This window comes from Tachypleus tridentatus, chromosome 10, assembly GCF_004210375.1.
Source record: "Tachypleus tridentatus isolate NWPU-2018 chromosome 10, ASM421037v1, whole genome shotgun sequence".
NCBI lineage: Eukaryota > Metazoa > Arthropoda > Merostomata > Xiphosura > Limulidae > Tachypleus > Tachypleus tridentatus.
Window position 1 is genome coordinate 11,879,226 of NC_134834.1, and position 25,036 is coordinate 11,904,261.

At 34.7% G+C, this 25,036-nt stretch overlaps 1 protein-coding gene across 1 annotated transcript; it reads right to left on the minus strand.

Moving 5' to 3' along the window:
• Nucleotides 1-5,380: 5,380 nt before the first annotated feature.
• LOC143227959 (alpha-tubulin N-acetyltransferase 1-like) lies at nt 5,381-22,943 on the minus strand. Its single transcript, XM_076459309.1, has 6 exons — nt 22,721-22,943; nt 17,327-17,779; nt 15,726-15,783; nt 15,355-15,446; nt 14,566-14,737; nt 5,381-5,440 (listed from the first exon to the last, which is right to left on the minus strand). The coding sequence occupies exons 2-6, from the start codon at nt 17,500-17,502 to the stop codon at nt 5,381-5,383; spliced, it is 558 nt and encodes a 185-aa protein (XP_076315424.1). The 5' UTR covers nt 17,503-17,779; nt 22,721-22,943.
• Nucleotides 22,944-25,036: the final 2,093 nt, after the last annotated feature.

The following is a 25,036-nucleotide window of genomic DNA, read 5'->3' on the forward strand; positions in this document are numbered from 1 at the left end:
TTCCATTACAACTTCGTTTAGCAATAACTTCTTCATTTTCTGAGAATCTGAAATTTATTTCTTAAGTAAATGCTACAAATGTGCAACTTGGAAGTTATCGTAGTGTAAGTTCACCTCTTCTGTAGAGGTTAACGTACAAAAGTAGTAAGAGAAAACTTAAGTCTTCTTACAATAATACTAATAAATAATATTCAAACAACTGATACTCAGTTACATTACCAAAAAAATATTAATTAAAAATTAGCATTACTTTATCTACATTAACCTCAAATCAATGAAAGACACAGACTTACCAAGTTCGTTAGGTGTATTAGTGCTATGGTTGCTGGACTTGGGGGTATTAGAAGGAATATCTGTACTCCACTGGAGACATCTGTAAAAGTTTACAGGGACTACACTTTACACAATATGTCCTTGTACTTTTTTAGTAATACGTTAATCACACATCACTAAACAACTTCTATATAAACGTTCCTAATATGTTCCCTCTTGCAGCTTTCTTAACCCATGCGTTAAGCCTACGAAGTCCAGCCACTAGCAGCATTTACTCGAGGCATGAGAAACAGACAGTTCAATTCCAAGAACTGTTCAATCAATCTTTGTTTCACTAACCATCAGATTTGCAACGTCCTCCATTACAAACAGTTTGAAAATGACAAGTGGAACAGCCTCTGATGGCAAAGCTGCCATTACTTAAGGTCGTACAGTAAAACAAATATCAATTGGATTAACACATATTGTCTGAAGAGTCCACCATCCATCAATTGACACTACTAGCAGTATCCATATCTATATCATTATTCTAAAGTGACATAATCAGGTTCTGGTTGAACACAAATTCACTCATACTGGAACATCTGTGCAGCCCAACCCTGCCATCTTGTAGCTATAGTGGTGACTAAAACAAATCACTGCAAAACATTTAAGGTCACATCACTCGACACCTTGGTAAAAAAAAATTTTCTGTTATTCACAAAGGAACACTGCACACGTGGTCACCATACAGTCTTAAAGGGCTGTTTATCTGTATTCTAACACATAGTTACAACACATTTGTTGATTGATGTGTTAATACATTGTTAGCAGTGAATGTGTTAATACAAATAACTGAATGAATGAAGACACGTGAAGAACAAACACAGCAGGTTAAACTTAACAGAACAAACACAGCAGGTTAAACTTAACAGAACAAACACAGCAGGTTAAACGTAACAGAACAAACACAGCAGGTTAAACTTAACAGAACAAACACGGAAGGTTAAACGTAACAGAACAAACACAGCAGGTTAAACGTAACAGAACAAACACAGCAGGTTAAACATAACAGAACAAACACAGAAGGTTAAACGTAACAGTTTTGTTTTCAACAAATTTAGAAGCAGAATTATCAACTGACTAGAGTGAAACTAAATAAATATCCAACCTTATTTATCAACACTGTTAAACCTAAGAAGCACTTAATTAATTCCAACAAGTGAAAGTAAAGTGCTCCAAATTTTATTATTAAAACAATATTAATTTAAAAAGCTGCCTTTCAGTAATCCAGAGACAGTTAATAATAGATGTTGTTATTGATTTAAAATAAAGTTCTTTAGACAACTAGCAACATGTTATAACTGACAAACACAAATACTTAGAGAGTTGAAGTCATAAGTTGCAAGATACACCAATCCAAAGACATTATTGATTAATATAGTTACTTCGTTATAAAATATATCTGTGAGTTTATTTATAATCATGAGATAGAAAGTTTTCTTTAGGACAAAACATAAGATGTCAACACTTGTGACTGTGAATTACTAACCTCAAACCAACTGCTGTTATTTCACACACGTGTCAAAACTATGAATCTTCCTAACAAAACAGAAATCATGCACTATATGGTTTGATTATATATTGCAGAGGTTCGGATTTTTCCTAGATATGTAAATTAGCAGCCAGAAACAAGCACTTGTTTTACACACTTTCATTTTTCCTACTCTGAACTACGCACGACTAGAATATATTCAGGTATATGTGTAGAAAAACAATAGCATAAAAAAATCTAGTACACACACACAGAAAAATCTTAAATTAACGTAACAAACATTTCTGGGATAAGTAATATTCCACTCACCCCTCGGTACCAGAAGAATTGAAGTTCTTGCTTACAGGTTCTGGTTTTAAAGAAAGGTCTATTCTTGAAGAAAACTATAAAGTAAGAACAGTGCTAACTTATTATATTTGTATAATCAACTGACGTGAGGAAATCTAATCACTTGAAAGAACACATGCATTAGTTTTCCATCCATAGCTAAGAAATGAGTCTCAAAACACATACATAGACAGAGAAACATTGAAACTTGTGAGAAATAACCAGACAGTAGACAAAAATACATTAACTCTAGAATTAACATTTTGATGAAACTGGTGTATATTTTGTGGAAAGTTCACACAATTTTGTCCGACTTAAAATTTTTAAACATGTGATAAACATTTCTACAATTTTTTAAAAGTTCATATGAGTTATTATAATAACAGTTCATATAAGTAATCTAATATATATTGGACATAAATTTTATACCTTCTTCACAGAATTATGCTGTTCTCTTCCGGTAGATTTCTGGTGCGTTGGATGAGATGAGCCACTTTCTAAGTGTAATTAAATGAAGTAGAGTGTTCTTATCACATATACACAGATAAAGTCAAAACGTGTGTGTTTATTTACATCCTAACTCCTCAAAGTCTACTCAGCCAATCTCTCTCAAAATATGTATGTAAACACGTAAATTGGAAATTATGGGAAATTCCTAACAGGGTCAAACTTGAACTTAACCCTATTTCTATTTTGTAAATCCTCTTGGTGTAGTCACCCCCAGCCTATTGAGTCAATCTCAAACAATCTTGGGAAGTTGACACTTTAGACCATGTTGAATATTCTGAGATCCAAAGTGTGAAAGTTGTTGGATTGTTTCTTGTACAACCATGTTTTCTCAGAGTCACTGAGATGTAGGTGTTCAAGGGTGGGATCACCTCAGAATCTTTATTTGTTGGTAGATGGAAAACAAACTACAAATATTGTTTGTGAAGAAGTTTTATTATAACTTTAAAATAAAGTTTATGATCAGGTTATTACTTTGTAACACATGATTGTTGTTAAACTCACACTGTTTTAAGTTGATGGATATTTTAGTCCGTCACATATCAATCAAGAACGAGTTCAGATTCTATAATTAACCATTACAATGGAAGTTTCGAAATATACCAAAACATACAGAGAACTACATTTCAATAATGTTTCTTTATGAAAAGTGAGAGAAACAAACAGAAGTGTGGGTAATACTTCAGACTTTCTTTCCATATATGAGGGGGGGGGGGTATCTTCCTCAAAAACTCAATTGCCCCCTCCCAGATTTTTCAAATTTATGGATTTTATTTCCAGACAATAACACTTCATGTGAAAAGCTGGGTATCCTTAAAAACATACAGTTTTACACAAACTTTTATAAAATTTGTTTATAAACACAATATTATATTTATAAACATACTGACTTTGTTTTATAAACACAATATCATATTTATAAACATACTGTCTTTGTTTTATAAACACAATATCATATTTATAAACATACTGTCTTTGTTTTATAAACACAATATCATATTTATGAACATACTGTCTTTGTTTTATAAACACAATATCATATTTATAAACATACTGTCTTTGTTTTATAAACACAATATCATATTTATAAACATACTGTCTTTGTTTTATAAACACAATATCATATTTATAAACATACTGTCTTTGTTTTATAAACACAATATCATATTTATAAACACACTGTCTTTGTTTTATAAACACAATATCATATTTATAAACACACTGTCTTTGTTTTATAAACACAATATTATATTTATAAACATACTGTCTTTGTTTATAAACACAATATCATATTTATAAACATACTGTCTTTGTTTTATAAACACAATATCATATTTATAAACATACTGTCTTTGTTTTATAAACACAATATCATATTTATAAACATACTGTCTTTGTTTTATAAACACAATATCATATTTATAAACATACTGTCTTTTGTTTTATAAACACAATATCATATTTATAAACACACTGTCTTTGTTTTATAAACACAATATCATATTTATAAACACACTGTCTTTTGTTTTATAAACACAATATTATATTTATAAACATACTGTCTTTGTTTATAAACACAATATCATATTTATAAACATACTGTCTTTGTTTTATAAACACAATATAATATTTATAAACATACTGTCTTTGTTTTATAAACACAATATCATATTTATAAACATACTGTCTTTGACATTCACTTCCCACCAAACACAAAATAAACTTCTGTCTCTTCCCACCACTTAGGTTCCCTGAACACGTCCCTCCCCACCACTTAGGTTCCCTGAACACGTCCCTTCCCACCACTTAGGTTCCTGAACCGTCCTTCCCACCACTTAGGTTCCCTGAACAAGTCCTTCCCACCACTTGGGTTCCTGAACCGCCCCTTCCCACCACTTAGGTTCCCTGAACCGTCCCTCCCACCACTTAGGTTCCCTGAACCGTCCCTCCCCACCACTTAGGTTCCCTGAACACGTCCCTTCCCACCACTTGGGTTCCTGAACCGTCCCTTCCCACCACTTGGGTTCCTGAACCGCGTCCCTTCCCACCACTTAGGTTCCCTGAACACGTCCCTTCCCACCACTTAGGTTCCCTGAACACGTCCCTTCCCACCACTTAGGTTCCTGAACACGTCCCTTCCCACCACTTGGGTTCCTGAACCGTCCCTTCCCACCACTTGGGTTCCCTGAACACGTCCCTCCCCACCACTTGGGTTCCTGAACCGTCCCTCCCCACCACTTAGGTTCCCTGAACACGTCCCTTCCCACCACTTAGGTTCCCTGAACACGTCTCTTCCCACCACTTAGGTTCCCTGAACACGTCCCTTCCCACCACTTAGGTTCCCTGAACACATTCTTCTAACTCTTGCTAATTCAGTCTGCATTCTCACCAAGTCAGATATAAAAGTTAACTGGTGTTTTCCTATCTACCAGTAGTTACAGAAATGTATAAGGTTTGGGTGTTAAGATGTTCTACAGATACACCACTTCCACAGTCTAAAAAAACAAACTTCAATCTAGTCAAATTAGTCTGTAGACACAGAAGTACTCTTGTTACCGCACATGCAACAAAATGATCGAATTTTGTCATGTTATTATTTAAACATGAAGGTTTGTAACTACATGCACATTCCTTAAACCAGTAACTTACCATGTTTGTCTTTGAAAAATCCTACAAACACAACAAAATTGTTTGTTTGAGGAATGGTGTATTCAAGTCCAAAATGTTTCTTCAAGAATGTTAAAAAATTTGTGGGACTGGTCGATCAATAGCAAGCTCTTCTGGAGAAACTTCTTCAATCTGTAACCAACAACATGAGTTACTACCAGAAACTTCTTCAATCTGTAACCAACAACATGAGTTACTACCAGAAACTTCTTCAATCTGTAACCAACAACATGAGTTACTACCAGAAACTTCTTCAATCTGTAACCAACAACATGAGTTACTACTAGAAACTTCTTCAATCTGTAACCAACAACATGAGTTACTACCAGAAACTTCTTCAATCTGTAACCAGCAACATGAGTTACTACCAGAAACTTCTTCAATCTGTAACCAACAACATGAGTTACTACCAGAAACTTCTTCAATCTGTAACCAGCAACATGAGTTACTACCAGAAACTTCTTCAATCTGTAACCAACAACATGAGTTACTACTAGAAACTTCTTCAATCTGTAACCAACAACATGAGTTACTACCAGAAACTTCTTCACTCTGTAACCAGCAACATGAGTTACTACCAGAAACTTCTTCAATCTGTAACCAACAACATGAGTTACTACCAGAAACTTCTTCACTCTGTAACCAGCAACATGAGTTACTACCAGAAACTTCTTCAATCTGTAACCAACAACATGAGTTACTACCAGAAACTTCTTCAATCTGTAACCAACAACATGAGTTACTACCAGAAACTTCTTCACTCTGTAACCAACAACATGAGTTACTACCAGAAACTTCTTCAATCTGTAACCAACAACATGAGTTACTACCAGAAACTTCTTCAATCTGTAACCAACAACATGAGTTACTACCAGAAACTTCTTCTCTGTAACCAACAACATGAGTTACTACCAGAAACTTCTTCAATCTGTAACCAACGACATGAGTTACTACCAGAAACTTCTTCACTCTGTAACCAACAACATGAGTTACTACTAGAAACTTCTTCAATCTGTAACCAACAACATGAGTTACTACCAGAAACTTCTTCAATCTGTAACCAGCAACATGAGTTACTACCAGAAACTTCTTCAATCTGTAACCAACAACATGAGTTACTACCAGAAACTTCTTCAATCTGTAACCAACAACATGAGTTACTACCAGAAACTTCTTCACTCTGTAACCAATAACATGAGTTACTACTAGAAACTTCTTCAATCTGTAACCAACAACATGAGTTACTACCAGAAACTTCTTCACTCTGTAACCAACAACATGAGTTACTACCAGAAACTTCTTCACTCTGTAACCAACAACATGAGTTACTACCAGAAACTTCTTCACTCTGTAACCAACAACATGAGTTACTACCAGAAACTTCTTCAATCTGTAACCAACAACATGAGTTACTACCAGAAACTTCTTCAATCTGTAACCAACAACATGAGTTACTACCAGAAACTTCTTCAATCTGTAACCAACAACATGAGTTACTACCAGAAACTTCTTCACTCTGTAACCAACAACATGAGTTACTACCAGAAACTTCTTCAATCTGTAACCAACAACATGAGTTACTACCAGAAACTTCTTCACTCTGTAACCAACAACATGAGTTACTACCAGAAACTTCTTCAATCTGTAACCAACAACATGAGTTACTACCAGAAACTTCTTCAATCTGTAACCAACAACATGAGTTACTACCAGAAACTTCTTCAATCTGTAACCAACAACATGAGTTACTACCAGAAACTTCTTCAATCTGTAACCAACAACATGAGTTACTACCAGAAACTTCTTCAATCTGTAACCAACAACATGAGTTACTACCAGAAACTTCTTCAATCTGTAACCAACAACATGAGTTACTACCAGAAACTTCTTCAATCTGTAACCAACAACATGAGTTACTACTAGAAACTTCTTCAATCTGTAACCAACAACATGAGTTACTACCAGAAACTTCTTCAATCTGTAACCAACAACATGAGTTACTACCAGAAACTTCTTCAATCTGTAACCAACAACATGAGTTACTACCAGAAACTTCTTCAATCTGTAACCAACAACATGAGTTACTACCAGAAACTTCTTCAATCTGTAACCAACAACATGAGTTACTACCAGAAACTTCTTCAATCTGTAACCAACAACATGAGTTACTACCAGAAACTTCTTCACTCTGTAACCAACAACATGAGTTACTACCAGAAACTTCTTCAATCTGTAACCAACAACATGAGTTACTACCAGAAACTTCTTCAATCTGTAACCAACAACATGAGTTACTACCAGAAACTTCTTCAATCTGTAACCAACAACATGAGTTACTACCAGAAACTTCTTCAATCTGTAACCAACAACATGAGTTACTACCAGAAACTTCTTCAATCTGTAACCAACAACATGAGTTACTACCAGAAACTTCTTCAATCTGTAACCAACAACATGAGTTACTACCAGAAACTTCTTCAATCTGTAACCAACAACATGAGTTACTACCAGAAACTTCTTCAATCTGTAACCAACAACATGAGTTACTACCAGAAACTTCTTCAATCTGTAACCAACAACATGAGTTACTACCAGAAACTTCTTCAATCTGTCAACATCTGTTACTACCAGAAACTTCAACAATCTGTAACCAACAACATGAGTTACTACCAGAAACTTCTTCAATCTGTAACCAACAACATGAGTTACTACCAGAAACTTCTTCAATCTGTAACCAACAACATGAGTTACTACCAGAAACTTCTTCAATCTGTAACCAACAACATGAGTTACTACCAGAAACTTCTTCAATCTGTAACCAACAACATGAGTTACTACCAGAAACTTCTTCAATCTGTAACCAACAACATGAGTTACTACCAGAAACTTCTTCAATCTGTAACCAACAACATGAGTTACTACCAGAAACTTCTTCAATCTGTAACCAACAACATGAGTTACTACCAGAAACTTCTTCAATCTGTAACCAACAACATGAGTTACTACCAGAAACTTCTTCAATCTGTAACCAACAACATGAGTTACTACCAGAAACTTCTTCAATCTGTAACCAACAACATGAGTTACTACCAGAAACTTCTTCAATCTGTAACCAACAACATGAGTTACTACCAGAAACTTCTTCAATCTGTAACCAACAACATGAGTTACTACCAGAAACTTCTTCAATCTGTAACCAGCAACATGAGTTACTACCAGAAACTTCTTCTGTCAAGTTACTACCAGAAACTTCTTCAATCTGTAACAGCAACATGAGTTACTACCAGAAACTTCTTCAATCTGTAACCAACAACATGAGTTACTACCAGAAACTTCTTCAATCTGTAACCAACAACATGAGTTACTACCAGAAACTTCTTCAATCTGTAACCAACAACATGAGTTACTACCAGAAACTTCTTCAATCTGTAACCAACAACATGAGTTACTACCAGAAACTTCTTCAATGTAACCAACAACATGAGTTACTACCAGAAACTTCTTCAATCTGTAACCAACAACATGAGTTACTACCAGAAACTTCTTCAATCTGCTTAACCAACAACATGAGTTACTACAGAAACTTCTTCACTCTGTAACCAACAACATGAGTTACTACCAGAAACTTCTTCAATCTGTAACCAACAACATGAGTTACTACCAGAAACTTCTTCAATCTGTAACCAACAACATGAGTTACTACCAGAAACTTCTTCAATCTGTAACCAACAACATGAGTTACTACCAGAAACTTCTTCAATCTGTAACCAACAACATGAGTTACTACCAGAAACTTCTTCAATCTGTAACCAACAACATGAGTTACTACCAGAAACTTCTTCAATCTGTAACCAACAACATGAGTTACTACCAATCTGACAACATGAGTTACTCTTCAATCTGTAACCAACAACATGAGTTACTACCAGAAACTTCTTCAATCTGTAACCAACAACATGAGTTACTACCAGAAACTTCTTCAATCTGTAACCAACAACATGAGTTACTACCAGAAACTTCTTCACTCTGTAACCAACAACATGAGTTACTACCAGAAACTTCTTCAATCTGTAACCAACAACATGAGTTACTACCAGAAACTTCTTCAATCTGTAACCAACAACATGAGTTACTACCAGAAACTTCTTCAACCTGTAACCAACAACATGAGTTACTACCAGAAACTTCTTCAATCTGTAACCAACAACATGAGTTACTACCAGTGTAACCAACAACTACCAGAAACTTCTTCAATCTGTAACCAACAACATGAGTTACTACCAGAAACTTCTTCAATCTGTAACCAACAACATGAGTTACTACCAGAAACTTCTTCAATCTGTAACCAACAACATGAGTTACTACCAGAAACTTCTTCAATCTGAGTAACCAACAACATGAGTTACTACCAGAAACTTCTTCAATCTGTAACCAACAACATGAGTTACTACCAGAAACTTCTTCAATCTGTCTGTAACCAACAACATGAGTTACTACCAGAAACTTCTTCAATCTGTAACCAACAACATGAGTTACTACCAGAAACTTCTTCAATCTGTAACCAACAACATGAGTTACTACCAGAAACTTCTTCAATCTGTAACCAACAACATGAGTTACTACCAACTTCTTCAATGTAACCAACAACATGAGTTACTACCAGAAACTTCTTCAATCTGTAACCAACAACATGAGTTACTACCAGAAACTTCTTCAATCTGTAACCAACAACATGAGTTACTACCAGAAACTTCTTCAATCTGTAACCAACAACATGAGTTACTACCAGAAACTTCTTTCTGTAACCAACAACATGAGTTACTGTAACCAACAACATGAGTTACTACCAGAAACTTCTTCAATCTGTAACCAACAACATGAGTTACTACCAGAAACTTCTTCAATCTGTAACCAACAACATGAGTTACTACCAGAAACTTCTTCAATCTGTAACCAACAACATGAGTTACTACCAGAAACTTCTTCAATCTGTAACCAACAACATGAGTTACTACCAGAAACTTCTTCAATCTGTAACCAACAACATGAGTTACTACCAGAAACTTCTTCAATCTGTAACCAACAACATGAGTTACTACCAGAAACTTCTTCAATCTGTAACCAACAACATGAGTTACTACCAGAAACTTCTTCAATCTGTAACCAACAACATGAGTTACTACCAGAAACTTCTTCAATCTGTAACCAACAACATGAGTTACTACCAGAAACTTCTTCAATCTGTAACCAACAACATGAGTTACTACCAGAAACTTCTTCAATCTGTAACCAACAACATGAGTTACTACCAGAAACTTCTTCAATCTGTAACCAGCAACATGAGTTACTACCAGAAACTTCTTCAATCTGTAACCAGCAACATGAGTTACTACCAGAAACTTCTTCAATCTGTAACCAACAACATGAGTTACTACTAGAAACTTCTTCAATCTGTAACCAGCAACATGAGTTACTACCAGAAACTTCTTCAATCTGTAACCAACAACATGAGTTACTACCAGAAACTTCTTCAATCTGTAACCAACAACATGAGTTACTACCAGAAACTTCTTCAATCTGTAACCAACAACATGAGTTACTACCAGAAACTTCTTCAATCTGTAACCAACAACATGAGTTACTACCAGAAACTTCTTCAATCTGTAACCAACAACATGAGTTACTACCAGAAACTTCTTCAATCTGTAACCAACAACATGAGTTACTACCAGAAACTTCTTCAATCTGTAACCAACAACATGAGTTACTACCAGAAACTTCTTCAATCTGTAACCAACAACATGAGTTACTACCAGAAACTTCTTCAATCTGTAACCAACAACATGAGTTACTACCAGAAACTTCTTCAATCTGTAACCAACAACATGAGTTACTACCAGAAACTTCTTCAATCTGTAACCAGCAACATGAGTTACTACCAGAAACTTCTTCAATCTGTAACCAACAACATGAGTTACTACCAGAAACTTCTTCAATCTGTAACCAACAACATGAGTTACTACCAGAAACTTCTTCAATCTTAACCAACAACTACCAGAAACTTCTTCAATCTGTAACCAACAACATGAGTTACTACCAGAAACTTCTTCAATCTGTAACCAACAACATGAGTTACTACCAGAAACTTCTTCAATCTGTAACCAGCAACATGAGTTACTACCAGTCTGTAACCAACAACATGAGTTACTACCAGAAACTTCTTCAATCTGTAACCAACAACATGAGTTACTACCAGAAACTTCTTCAATCTGTAACCAACAACATGAGTTACTACCAGAAACTTCTTCAATCTGTAACCAACAACATGAGTTACTACCAGAAACTTCTTCAATCTGTAACCAACAACATGAGTTACTACCAGAAACTTCTTCAATCTGTAACCAACAACATGAGTTACTACCAGAAACTTCTTCAATCTGTAACCAACAACATGAGTTACTACCAGAAACTTCTTCAATCTGTAAACAACATGAGTTACTACCAGAAACTTCTTCATCTGAGTTACTACCAGAAACTTCTTCACTCTGTAACCAACAACATGAGTTACTACCAGAAACTTCTTCAATCTGTAACCAACAACATGAGTTACTACCAGAAACTTCTTCAATCTGTAACCAACAACATGAGTTACTACCAGAAACTTCTTCAATCTGTAACCAACAACATGAGTTACTACCAGAAACTTCTTCAATCTGTAACCAACAACATGAGTTACTACCAGAAACTTCTTCAATCTGTAACCAACAACTTACCAGAAACTTCTTCAATCTGTAACCAACAACATGAGTTACTACCAGAAACTTCTTCACTCTGTAACCAACAACATGAGTTACTACCAGAAACTTCTTCAATCTGTAACCAACAACATGAGTTACTACCAGAAACTTCTTCACTCTGTAACCAACAACATGAGTTACTACCAGAAACTTCTTCAATGTGTAACCAACAACATGAGTTACTACCAGAAACTTCTTCAATCTGTAACCAACAACATGAGTTACTACCAGAAACTTCTTCAATCTGTAACCAACAACATGAGTTACTACCAGAAACTTCTTCAATCTGTAACCAACAACATGAGTTACTACCAGAAACTTCTTCAATCTGTAACCAACAACATGAGTTACTACCAGAAACTTCTTCAATCTGTAACCAACAACATGAGTTACTACCAGAAACTTCTTCACTCTGTAACCAACAACATGAGTTACTACCAGAAACTTCTTCAATCTGTAACCAACAACATGAGTTACTACCAGAAACTTCTTCAATCTGTAACCAACAACATGAGTTACTACCAGAAACTTCTTCAATCTGTAACCAACAACATGAGTTACTACCAGAAACTTCTTCAATCTGTAACCAACAACATGAGTTACTACCAGAAACTTCTTCAATCTGTAACCAACAACATGAGTTACTACCAGAAACTTCTTCAATCTGTAACCAACAACATGAGTTACTACCAGAAACTTCTTCAATCTGTAACCAACAACATGAGTTACTACCAGAAACTTCTTCAATCTGTAACCAACAACATGAGTTACTACCAGAAACTTCTGTAATCCAACAACATGAGTTACTACCAGAAACTTCTTCAATCTGTAACCAACAACATGAGTTACTACCAGAAACTTCTTCAATCTGTAACCAACAACATGAGTTACTACCAGAAACTTCTTCAATCTGTAACCAACAACATGAGTTACTACCAGAAACTTCTTCACTCTGTAACCAACAACATGAGTTACTACCAGAAACTTCTTCAATCTGTAACCAACAACATGAGTTACTACCAGAAACTTCTTCAATCTGTAACCAACAACATGAGTTACTACCAGAAACTTCTTCAATCTGTAACCAACAACATGAGTTACTACCAGAAACTTCTTCAATCTGTAACCAACAACATGAGTTACTACCAGAAACTTCTTCAATCTGTAACCAACAACATGAGTTACTACCAGAAACTTCTTCAATCTGTAACCAACAACATGAGTTACTACCAGAAACTTCTTCAATCTGTAACCAACAACATGAGTTACTACCAGAAACTTCTTCATCTGTAACCAACAACATGAGTTACTACCAGAAACTTCTTCAATCTGTAACCAACAACATGAGTTACTACCAGAAACTTCTTCAATCTGTAACCAACAACATGAGTTACTACCAGAAACTTCTTCAATCTGTAACCAACAACATGAGTTACTACCAGAAACTTCTTCAATCTGTAACCAACAACATGAGTTACTACCAGAAACTTCTTCAATCTGTAACCAACAACATGAGTTACTACCAGAAACTTCTTCAATCTGTAACCAACAACATGAGTTACTACCAGAAACTTCTTCAATCTGTAACCAACAACATGAGTTAACCAGAAACTTCTTCATACCAGAAACTTCTTTAGAGTTACTACCAGAAACTTCTTCAATCTGTAACTAATAACACATTTAGGAGTTACTACCAGAATCTTCTTCAATCTGTAAGTAATAACACATTTAAGAGTTACTACCAGGAACATTTCAGTTCTACTTTTAACACACGTGTAGGTAACTTGAACATAAGAAACAAGTATGGCTTTGAGAAACATGTAAAACAAAAATAGAAGTTGTATTGTATCAGATCAGGCACTTATAATACAAAATAGTAGATCATAAGTACATAAATACTGGTTTTGAAGAAGCAATATATACTTTTAAAATAATTATGTGTTACTACCTGTAACCATAGTGAAGACCTCTGTTACCACTACTACATTAATTCAAACAGAAGTACAATTCTTAACAAGAATGTGTAGCAGCACCTCATGAAGAATTGTCACTGAAATTGTAACAATAATTACTTTCAAAATACAACTATTAATGTACTGAAAATAACAGAAGAAACTTTATAAAGATATTTTTCCAACTAATTAAGCAGCAATTAGGACAAAACAGAAAATCAATTTTTTAAAGGATTTCTGAAATAACAAAATAGAGCCTAAAAATGTAAACCTCATAAAAGATAACATACTTGTACCTATTTTTCTAAGTTCTGTTAAAACACCACAATGTTTTCATGTCTTCCATGTGTAAGAAAAGTAGTGGCATATAAAGAAATTTGATGTGTAACAACATAGTTAATAAAAAACAAGAATTACATTTGAACTTTCCATGTGTTCAGTTGGGTTCTGAGTTATTGGTTTACATGTGGTAACAACTGCGGGTTATCAAGAGAAGTATTGTACTCACTTTTAGCATTGTTTTAAAAACCTGAAGACCATAGCCTTGCCTCTGACACGAATCGTGGATGTAGAAATCTAGAACACAGAGCGGCCATAGCTCCTGAATGTCTCCGTGCTCATCAATAATGAAAAGTTTCTTTCTTCCAATCTTCAGGAAACCAATGATAGCACCACAACTACTAGAAAGCCAGTGAATACATACAAAAATCAGTTGAATAACAAATATTTTCATGGTTTTAGAAACCATTACAACAAAATGGCCCTTGAATAATAAAATAATTACCAATACTGGATTAACATAGATTCAAGGCTAAAGCCCTGCCAGCTACCCAAGGAAAAGAAATGTGATTTATAAAACAAGCAGAATAGAGGCCACAGTGAGTTATTATTATTTACACATATTACCTGGGTTTAGGGCCAAATTAAACTTTAGTCCAGCCATGTCTATTCTAGAAAGAAATTACCCTTGAATGACCAAAAATGGTCACTGGAGAGCAAACACATGACCTTTCAACACCAAAAAATTAACCCTGAACACCAAAAGATGATTCTCAAATTACAATTAATAGCCTTTAAGCCCCAAATCACCTTTTAACAAACAATAATCACCCTCAACAAAGCAGAAAATTAAAGAAAAGTAGTAAGAAATGGCTCATGAATAGTGAGTAATAATCTCAGACGATCTATCAGTAAAGTACCCTAAACAGCTGACACCTTGATGGTCACTTTTTTTATCTAGTTATTATAAAGGCTTTGATTAATTTCTGGAATTTTCTACAAGAATACCAGTACTCACTTGTTGGTTTCTGAATTTTTCATTACGTACATCCAGTGATTTGAATTTTGAAGTTTTGAAGCATTTGTGATTGCACTTTGTAATCCCTGTGCCTACAGAAAGGAATGTAGCGATATGTTACACCCCAGGGAACCACAAACCATCATAAGTTCCTAATATTTGTTTTAAATATACACAGTACTATTCACAAGCAAAAAAAAAATCACATATATATACAATGTTCGTACATAAAACCAGCTTTAAAAACATTATACAAAATGTTGAAGGGAGGATTGTTTTTCTTAGTTGACAGTGAAATAATAAAAAAAAAACAGACGTGTGTCAATTTTTCTGAGGTTTTCCTTCTTTCATTAGTAACAAAAATAACGTACCACTGCAGAAGCTTCACCTAAGGCATCAATTACGTGCTTGAGTCTCTGAATATCTGATCTGAAAAGACATATTTGAATAACTGTTACATGTATATATACCCCGTAATGTATCATGATTCAGTAATATAGTTGCTGTCAAGTCAGACCTTAAGGTCCCTTACAATTACATGAAAACAAACTTACGTCCTTTAAAATAAATTGTATTAAAGTTATTTAAATACCAACATTAACTTAATGACTGCACAATCATTTCTATTTATAACATACTGAACATTCAAATTTTCATAAATATAACTAAAATACTGGTGAGGTTTTCTTTCTCTGTTCACAAAGATCATAAATTTTTCGATCAAGGAAGCATATCGAACTACTATTAATACAAGTTGTGAGAAAAGAGCCGTTTTTGTGAAGAATAGAAGCCACAGAGAAACCTTTAGAGCTATGGAAAAGCCAACCAAAATATGCACAAAATAACTTTAAGGCATCCAAAGTAATCAAACTGAAGTTATGTCAAACAAAAAACATATTAGTGGCAGATTAACGTATCCAACAGAAAAACAAACCAAAAAGAAATAAAGTTAACTCTCCAACGACAAACTTTATACAACTCCATAAAATAACATATGACCTCTGCAAAAAAAACGATGTTAGTTATAAAATGGTCACAGATAGAATAAGAACATTAAAAACAGAGAAACAAAGCCATACAAAAACAGATAAAATGTTTCTGAGTCCCTAACCTACCCTAAATCAAGAAAACTTGATATATCAACTCAGAAAAACACAAAATACAAAAACAACACATAAAAGGTTTCTAAAGGACTGAAAACTGAACCAAAAATACAGTAGAACCAGACAAGGAAAATAAAAAACATTTTTAGGTTTCATACTTCTTGAATATAAATTTTTTTTAAAATTATGTTCAAGTAATGTATTTTTTTAGTATTGGAACAAAACTGTAAAATAAATATATATATATGCAGAAATTTGAGTTTAAAACAAACCAAAACCTGAGTCAAAACCTAATAATAGCCAAAGATTAATAAAAAAAAAAGAGAACTGTATACATGTGTGTGTATGCTACATCTGGCAATAACGGAAAATGAAGACCATAAACCAAGCACTAGTGGAGGCTAAGCCAAAGTTGGAGAAAAAACAGATTGAAAAATGTTTGGAAAATAAAAATAGGGTAAAAACTCAAATGTTTCAATAATGTTTGTTATTTTAAGAAATGAAAAAAAAATGAATATCCAAATTGGAGCCACTACTTATAGCTGAAAATTATAGCCAGATATAAAGCAGTAAAACAAGCTGTGTCAAAGAAAACAAAATTTCAAGAACACAGTTTTACACTTCCTCAGTTAATAAAATAAAACCGAGCAGTTGAAATAGTATACAGAAAATGTTTACAAAAACATATCTCAGTTCAGGTGGTTAGAATATTCATCGGGTATCTCCAATTAAAACTGAGATAAGGTAAAATGGATCAAACAACAATCTGTGAAAAAAAAGAAAACATAAGTGACAACCACTATCCTAATAAAGATTTATTTTAGTATTTTAAACCAATCTTTCAAGACAAGAAAACTTCAAATGCTAACCTTCCGTTTGAAAGTTTGTTGTGAGAACTGCTCTCCTCTTTACGTTTACTGAATGTTTCTTGAATATTGTCATTATGGTCTGGTGTAACTGAGGTTACAGGTTCCACTTGAAGATGACAGTTTACTTTGGATATTAAAACTGGAAATAAAGAGTGTACAGTGAAGGGAAATTCCATTGGTCGATAAACGGCAAACAAGATATCTTCCTCCAAAGAGAATTATTTCCTGAGATATCTTCCTCCAAAGAGAATTATTTCCCGATTCTCAACAACTCTTGTATTTCTAACTGACTTCACACTTGTTAATTTCTGACTGCCAAGTGAGACAAGCACATCAACAATTGTTTCTCTTATAAATCTTCACATCTGGACATGATCACTGGTTCGTTTATACAGCAGCTTAATGGATATATTACACTCAATTCAGTTCTCCTAGCTCCAGAAAAATCAGAATCTAAAGAACACCCATGTACATATTACATTTATAAGTTTATTTGTCAGAATTGCAAATGTTTCAAACAATAAAAATTATAAGTTACTAACCTAAAGTTACTAAAATATACTTAAGTTGTTATAAAAAAAAAAGAAAAAAAAGGTTTTAACATAAAATTTATGGACAGCAAAGGTCCTGTTGATCCACCTGTGCTGTCCCATCTACCAAACTAAACTTACGAAAACAACCAAACTAAAAACTGAAAGCCAAAACTTTCATTTAAATATTTATCAAGCTCTCTCTTACATTTCTTGTATCCACTACATTTAGAGGCATTTCATTTTGAGGGCCAATTACCCTGTTAGAAATATAAAACTATTTTAACTGAAAAGGACCCCTATCATACCCTAGTCCTAGGTAAAAAATAATGAGTCAGTTCCCTTAAACACTTCAATCAAACCCTCTTTTATCTCTTCTTTTTCAAGAGAAAACAACTTTAAGAGATATTAACCTGTCTTCTCATGACACCCCCCCTCTATCTCAGGTACCTTCCAAGTAGTCTTCCTCTGAATCTTGTCCAACAATTCAATGCTCTCTCTATGGTAAGGAGACAAAACACTAAAGGCCTAATTAGGCCTAAGAAGTGACCCATATAATTAAATTATAACATCTTCAAACTTTATTCTCAGTATATGTCTAGTTACAATATGAAATCATATTTCCTGTACTATTATCAACAGCATATTACTGAGGTGGTTTAAAAGTCTGATAAACTACTACATCAGTATCATGTTCTTCCATAACACTGTTACGGTTATTCCCATCAAAATTATGCCAATGATTCATATTGCAGTATTTCACACATACTACCTTGTATTTATTATAATTAAAAACCACATTTCATTTGTTTGTCCAACTCACTAAATGATCTAACTCCTTTTGTAAATCAGTAACTTCCTCTTTACAGCCAGCAACACCCAGGACTTTAATATCACTAGCAAATTTAAGTAACTTACTGACCATTCCTCCATCTATGTAACTGACATAAATCACTGAGCTCTCAGAAAATCCATTTATGATTTTAATCCAGTTTCCATTCAGCTTGTTTTCTATCCAAGGAGTCAACTTATCCCCAACTCTTACAGAGAAACTCTTTATAACAAGCCTTTTAAGTGGCATTTTGTCGAATGCTTTCTGACAATCCAGATACTCCAAATACACACACACTTACCCTTATCTTCATTAGTAACAACCTCTCCAAAAGATTAGTAACCAAAGATTTTTCCTCCAGTGACACCATTTTGACTATCCAACAAAGTGTTGAACTTTCCAAAATGACTTGGCAAAGTATCTCTTATCAGACTTCAAAACCTTTTCCCATCACTACATAGGAGTAATAAGCCTACAATTACCTGAATAATCCTTATAACCTCCTTTGAAAGGGGCTTACAAAATATGTTAGCAAGTGACTCGCATATCCAATCATTAACTTCCTTGAAAACCCTCAGGAAAATATTACGTGATCTTATGATTCCTTGAAAACCCTCAGGGAAATGTTACGTGATCTTATTATTCCTTGAAAACCCTCAGGGAAATGTTACGTGATCTTATTATTCCTTGAAAACCCTCAGGGAAATGTTACGTGATCTTATTATTCCTTGAAAACCCTCAGGGAAATGTTACGTGATCTTATGATTCCTTGAAAACCCTCAGGGAAATGTTACGTGATCTTATGAGTTTTGAACTTCCTTTTTGTTAACAAGCTCAGAATTGACCATCTTGTTTCCATCTTATTTATAAGACATGTTATACACACAATAATGTTTATAAATATTTTAAGGATTTATTACAAACCATAATCTAGGCCTAATGGAAGCAGTTACAAAACACACAATGCAATGACCTCTAGAGCAGGGGTTCCCAACCGGTGGGTCGCGACCCCCCAAGGGGTCGCAAAGCTTTGGCAGGGGGGTCGCAAAGCCTTGGCAGGGGAGTCGCGTAGCCTTGTTAGAAGTAGCTTGGGATAACATTAATTTTATTTCATCAATTACATTTTCATGCTCTTACATTTTTTTTGTTTTGGTGCAAAGCAAAACGTGTGCTACGTTAGTTCAATGTCATTAGGTGATATTATGGGTGTATGTACGCGTGCCTGTGAGTGAATGTGCCTGTGTGAATGTGTATGTGTCTGCAACTCTATATATGTGTGTACTAGTGAGTAGCGAGTATGTGAGTGCACGCGCATGTACGTATGCTTGTGTGTCTGTTTAGCTGTAAGTTCATGTTCTCAGTTGCTTGTCTTCGTGAGATACATTAAGTCAGGTGACATCAAAGACGAATTCTTATTCTGCAGTGCACTTGAAACCACAACAAAAGCTGATGATGTCATGGAAAAAGTTTCAACTTTTTTTCAAGACGAAGATCTTCAATGGGAAAACGTGTGTGGGGTTTGTACGGATGGGGAACCGGCTATGCTGGGACCGAAATCAGGATTCCAGTCGAGAGTGAAGAAGCTAGCACCTCAAGCACTGCATGATTCACCAATATGCTCTCGCCAGTAAGACTCTCCCTGCCTCTCTGCAGGAAGTGCTTAAATCTGTAATCAAAATTGTAAATTATGTGAAGACTCAACACTTGCCTATTCAAAGAACTATGCAAAGACATGAATGTTGACCACGAAGTCCTTCTCTTCTACACAGCAGTACATTGGTTGTCGAAAGGAAACGTTATTAATCGTGTCTTTGAAATGAAAGATGAAATAAAGCTATTCCTGGAGACTCAAGAAAGGAAAGATCTTTTAGCTCACTTCAAAGATGAAGCATGGAATAAAAGGGTTATGCACCTAGCCGACATTTTGGACCAGCTGAACAAGCTCAATTTGAAGTTTCAAGGAAGGGAAACACATGTTCTCCTTTTTCAAGATAGTCTTCGGGCCTTTGTTTCCAAACTGCAGAACTGGTGTCGGAAAATCAATCTTGGAAACATCGCTATGTTTGAAAAACTTTGTGGAGTGACGGGTGAGTCTCAGATCCAACTGGATCAGTTCCTCAAGGATGAGATTATCGAACATCTTCAGTCTCTAGAAAAGGAAGTCGAGCGTTACTTTCCTGAGCTATCACAGGAACAGGAGGCCCTGGTAAGGAACCCATTTTGTACTGAACTTGATGTATCCAGCATCCCAGATGATATCCAAGATGAATTTCTGGATCTAAGGAACGACTCTTCAGCTCGTGATCTCTTCAAGGTGAAATCCGTGACTCAGTTCTGGTGCGCTATGTATCAGTCATACTCCAAAGTCAGCATGATAGCTTTACGTGTCCTTGTTCCATTTGCTTCTACTTACTTGTGTGAGGCAGGATTTTCCACTCTTGTCAATATAAAAACAAAAAAATAGGAACAGATTGGATGTTGGAGATGACATGAAACTGGCTCTAACAAACGCTCGGCCACGAATTTCAAAGCTTGCTGCTGAAATGCAACATCAGGCATCTCACTAGCTGGGTTGGATAGCTGTTCAAACCTATGTTAATATTATTTTAAGAAATATATGTTCTTTTAGTGAATTCAGGTTGGACCAATGTGATTTAATTTGTTAATAAATAATTACAGAATTTTTAAATATTTTTTTTAGATGTTTCTTTCCCTCTCCTTCACAGAAAATAAAAGAAAAATTAAGCTGCTGATAGTAAGCCCTAAGTAGGGGGGTCACATGGGTTTCAAACTTTTAGGTAAGGGGTCGCGAGTGCCAAAAGGTTGGGGACCCTTGCTCTAGAGGGCTTTAACAGTATTACAGTCTTTAAGTTTTACTGTAAATTACTACTTAATTCACAAGTTTTCTATTGTTATACATACAAAAATTTCAAGTTCTTGTACTTTCTAACTTTAGCCCATGCTCTTAATATCTTGATTAATAAAACAAAATTATTCATTGTAAACTGTGAATGATTTAATTATTGGGCTTGGGTAAACCATGATAGTATCTTGCCATCTAACCACATATAGACAAATCTATATGCAGTATACAAAATTTCAAATGTATCTCAGTAAATAACAATTACATACCCTCTGTATACATTAAGGTCAAGTAACAAACTCATCTGTTTATAAAGTTTTTCACCACGAACTGTCCTCAATGTCTGAAGTTCAATCATTCAACATTAAGTGTAGGCCTGATAAGAGGTTTAACTTGCATACTATAATATTTAAAGTTTCTTAACGTTCCATATAACTAAAGTGTCAACATTTGAAATTTCACAAAGTTTATGAGTTACATTTCAATTTATCTACTCATACAAAATAATAACTATAAAAGCTCAAATATGCTTAAATCTATTGATTAATTAGGTTGGTAAATAACAGATATTACTGTGCTTAAGTAATTTTTATAGTAGTAATTTTGTTGAAATGCACTATAAGTTACTCATACAAAAACAAACTTGAGACAGGTATATTGGTGTAAATAGGTCAGAATCTGTTCACATTGACAGAATAAAATAAGAACCGTTAACAATATGCCTTTCATTATACATTCTTGTTACCTAAGAATGAACATGCTAACTAGATTCTTAAAAGCTGCCATAAAAACAAATTCAAGAACTTACCTACCAACAAAGTATCATGGAAAGTTTCATATTTTAAACAGCACTTTAAAAAGAGACATGTTCATTTACCACAAAACAATTTATGTATTATTTAGAGATTCAAATGGAGAGATTTAGTCTCAATTATTACTGTAGTTACAAAATATATAATTACCATCAAATTAATTTACACAGACTAACATTAATTAATTTACATAAGTTCAATAATAATAATGTACTAATCAGTAACACTTGAACTAAAAGTCAAAACTAGAGTAAATAGTTTTATATTTACAATGGAGTCTACATGTCATGGACATTACGTGTTCGATACAAACGTACAAAAACACAGAATTTCGGTATCACGTAGTGTTTTACTCACTTTAGATACTGTTACAACTTAGAGTTACGTTAATTTACTTAGAAATAATATTTACGTCTCCAAACCACTACTGCACATTTCAAACAGACAAAAAAAATATTTCAAAATGGTATTTCGGTAACTCCATTCATACAAACTTTGAACTGAAATATATTCTGAACTATTAAGATACTTGGGCAATTAGTCATCACCAATGGAAACATTCTTCGTAGTTAAGGCTCCATAGCTGTTGTTGTGGTTCTTTAACGCCCTCTGTAATTTTAATATTATTTGCACTCTAACAATATATTTATATATATTTACTTGGGTTCACTATTTAAACCAAATGCGATGAAACTGAATTCTGTGTGATTTTTATTTTACTTTTACATGTAATTGAATAAATTTAATTTCATGTAGAGATTTTCTTCAACTTAATTACCTATGTTTGTGAGGTAGTAATCTGAAATACTGATTAGGTTATTTATATACATTATCTTACTAATTTATTCCTAGTGATATCTAATAATTATGCCGATGGCAATATATCTATGAAGTATCAATATTTTGTCAGCCTTGGTACAACGAGAAAGTAATTATAAATCTTGTTTTTTCTTCTTTTTACAAAGATTTTAGGCACTAAAAAACATCAATTTTAAAATTTTCATTAATGTTATTTTTATTTGCACGAGTCGAACGAGGCCTAGTGATTACCATCCAAAGATGTCGCTACGCGTTCCTTTTCTAAACGAACACTCTCCAAACATGGGGGAGAGGGGGGTAGGAGAGCTATAAGATTGACGTTCAAATCCAATTATTCGGTTTGGTTTGTCTTGAATTTCGCGCAAAGCTTCACGAGGGCTATCTGCAATAGTCGTACCTAATTTAACAGTGTTAGACAAGAGAAAAGGCAGTTACTCATTACCAAAAACTGCCAACTCTTGGGCTACTCTTTTACCAACGAATGATGAGATTGATCATTACATTATAACGACCAAAAGTGCGAGCATGTTTGTGATGGGTATTCGAACCCGCGACCCTCGGATTACGAGTCGAGTGCCTTATCCACCTGGTCATCCCCGGGCCTCAAAAGTTGTTGAACTGGTCAATAGACAAACTATCCTAATATCTTTACATAACTCTATATAATATAAATGCGAATTACAAGTCTAATACTCTCCTTTGTAACCATTAAAGTGGAAACGGGTTGTTTGCTTGTGAGTTTGCAGACGTATTGGTAACGGAACGCAAAACCAGGTGTAGATGCATAGTTGGCCCCGATACTCAGATTCATGGATCAAACCCCTTACGACACCAGTTTTCACTTCTCTAAGTAGGGCCTGGCATGGCTTAGCGCGTTAAGGCGTGCGCTTCGTAATCTGAGGGTCGCGGGTTCGCGCCCGAGTCGCGCCAAAACATGCTCGCCCTCCCAGCCGTGGAGGCGTTATAATGTTACGGTCAATCCCACCATTCGTTGGTAAAAGAGTAGCCCAAGAGTTGGCGGTGGGTGGTGATGACTAGCTGCCTTCCCTCTAGTCTTACACTGCTAAATTAGGGACGGCTAGCACAGATAGCCCTTGAGTAGCTTTGTGCGAAATTCCAAAAAAAACCTTCTCTAAGCAACTGCCTATCTGTGTCCTCCTGCCCATCACAGTTATCGAAAAGCGACTTTTAGTGTCGTAAGCCTACATACTTACCACAGTCAGAAAGAGTGGTGCACATGACGTCATCTTCATTGTTCTAAAAGAAGGCTACTCTTGTCCGTGCTCGTTTATTGCCGGGAATCGAACCCGAAATGTTAGTTGTCAGTCCGTAAACTTACCGCTAACCAACTGAGGAACGAGACCTATCGTAAGTAACAACAAAAAAGTAAAATATTAAAACACCCGATTTACGAAGTTAATACTATCCTGAATCCACAAAACGTTTGTATTACTTTTCATAGCTTCAGTTTTCCTTATTCTATCATTTTCACACATACAATTCAAGCTATGCTTTCTTGCAGGCATTATATGTTAGATCGATAAATCTTGGATTATTTGAATAAATATTATGCGATCAGACAAAGAAACTCAAGTACGACTGGGTAATGTTTCATAGAGTGTAATGGTGACAGTAAAAAGTTCTGTTGTGGATACAACATATATATGGACTGTAAAAAAACAACAACAAAAAACTCAAATTATTTTTGCACGTGCAACAAACCGTGTGTTTCTATGTTTAACATTTCCCTGTATGATTTTTCAAAAATGTTTCCAAATTTCTTGGGCATGATGTTTAACCCCCCCCCCCTCCCAGTAGCTCAGCGGAATGTCTGCGGACAACAAACGTTCGATA

Bases quoted from the DNA above. Each gene is read 5' to 3' on its own strand.
- LOC143227959 (XM_076459309.1), bottom strand. From the start codon at position 17,502: ATGGAATTTCCCTTCACTGTACACTCTTTATTTCCAGTTTTAATATCC. The intron at 14,738-15,354 runs GTGAGTACTGGT...CTGGCTTTCTAG, and splicing joins AAAAATTCAGAAACCAACAA to TAGTTGTGGTGCTATCATTG. The intron at 5,441-14,565 runs GTGAGTACAATA...TGTTGGTTACAG, and splicing joins TTTTTAAAACAATGCTAAAA to ATTGAAGAAGTTTCTCCAGA.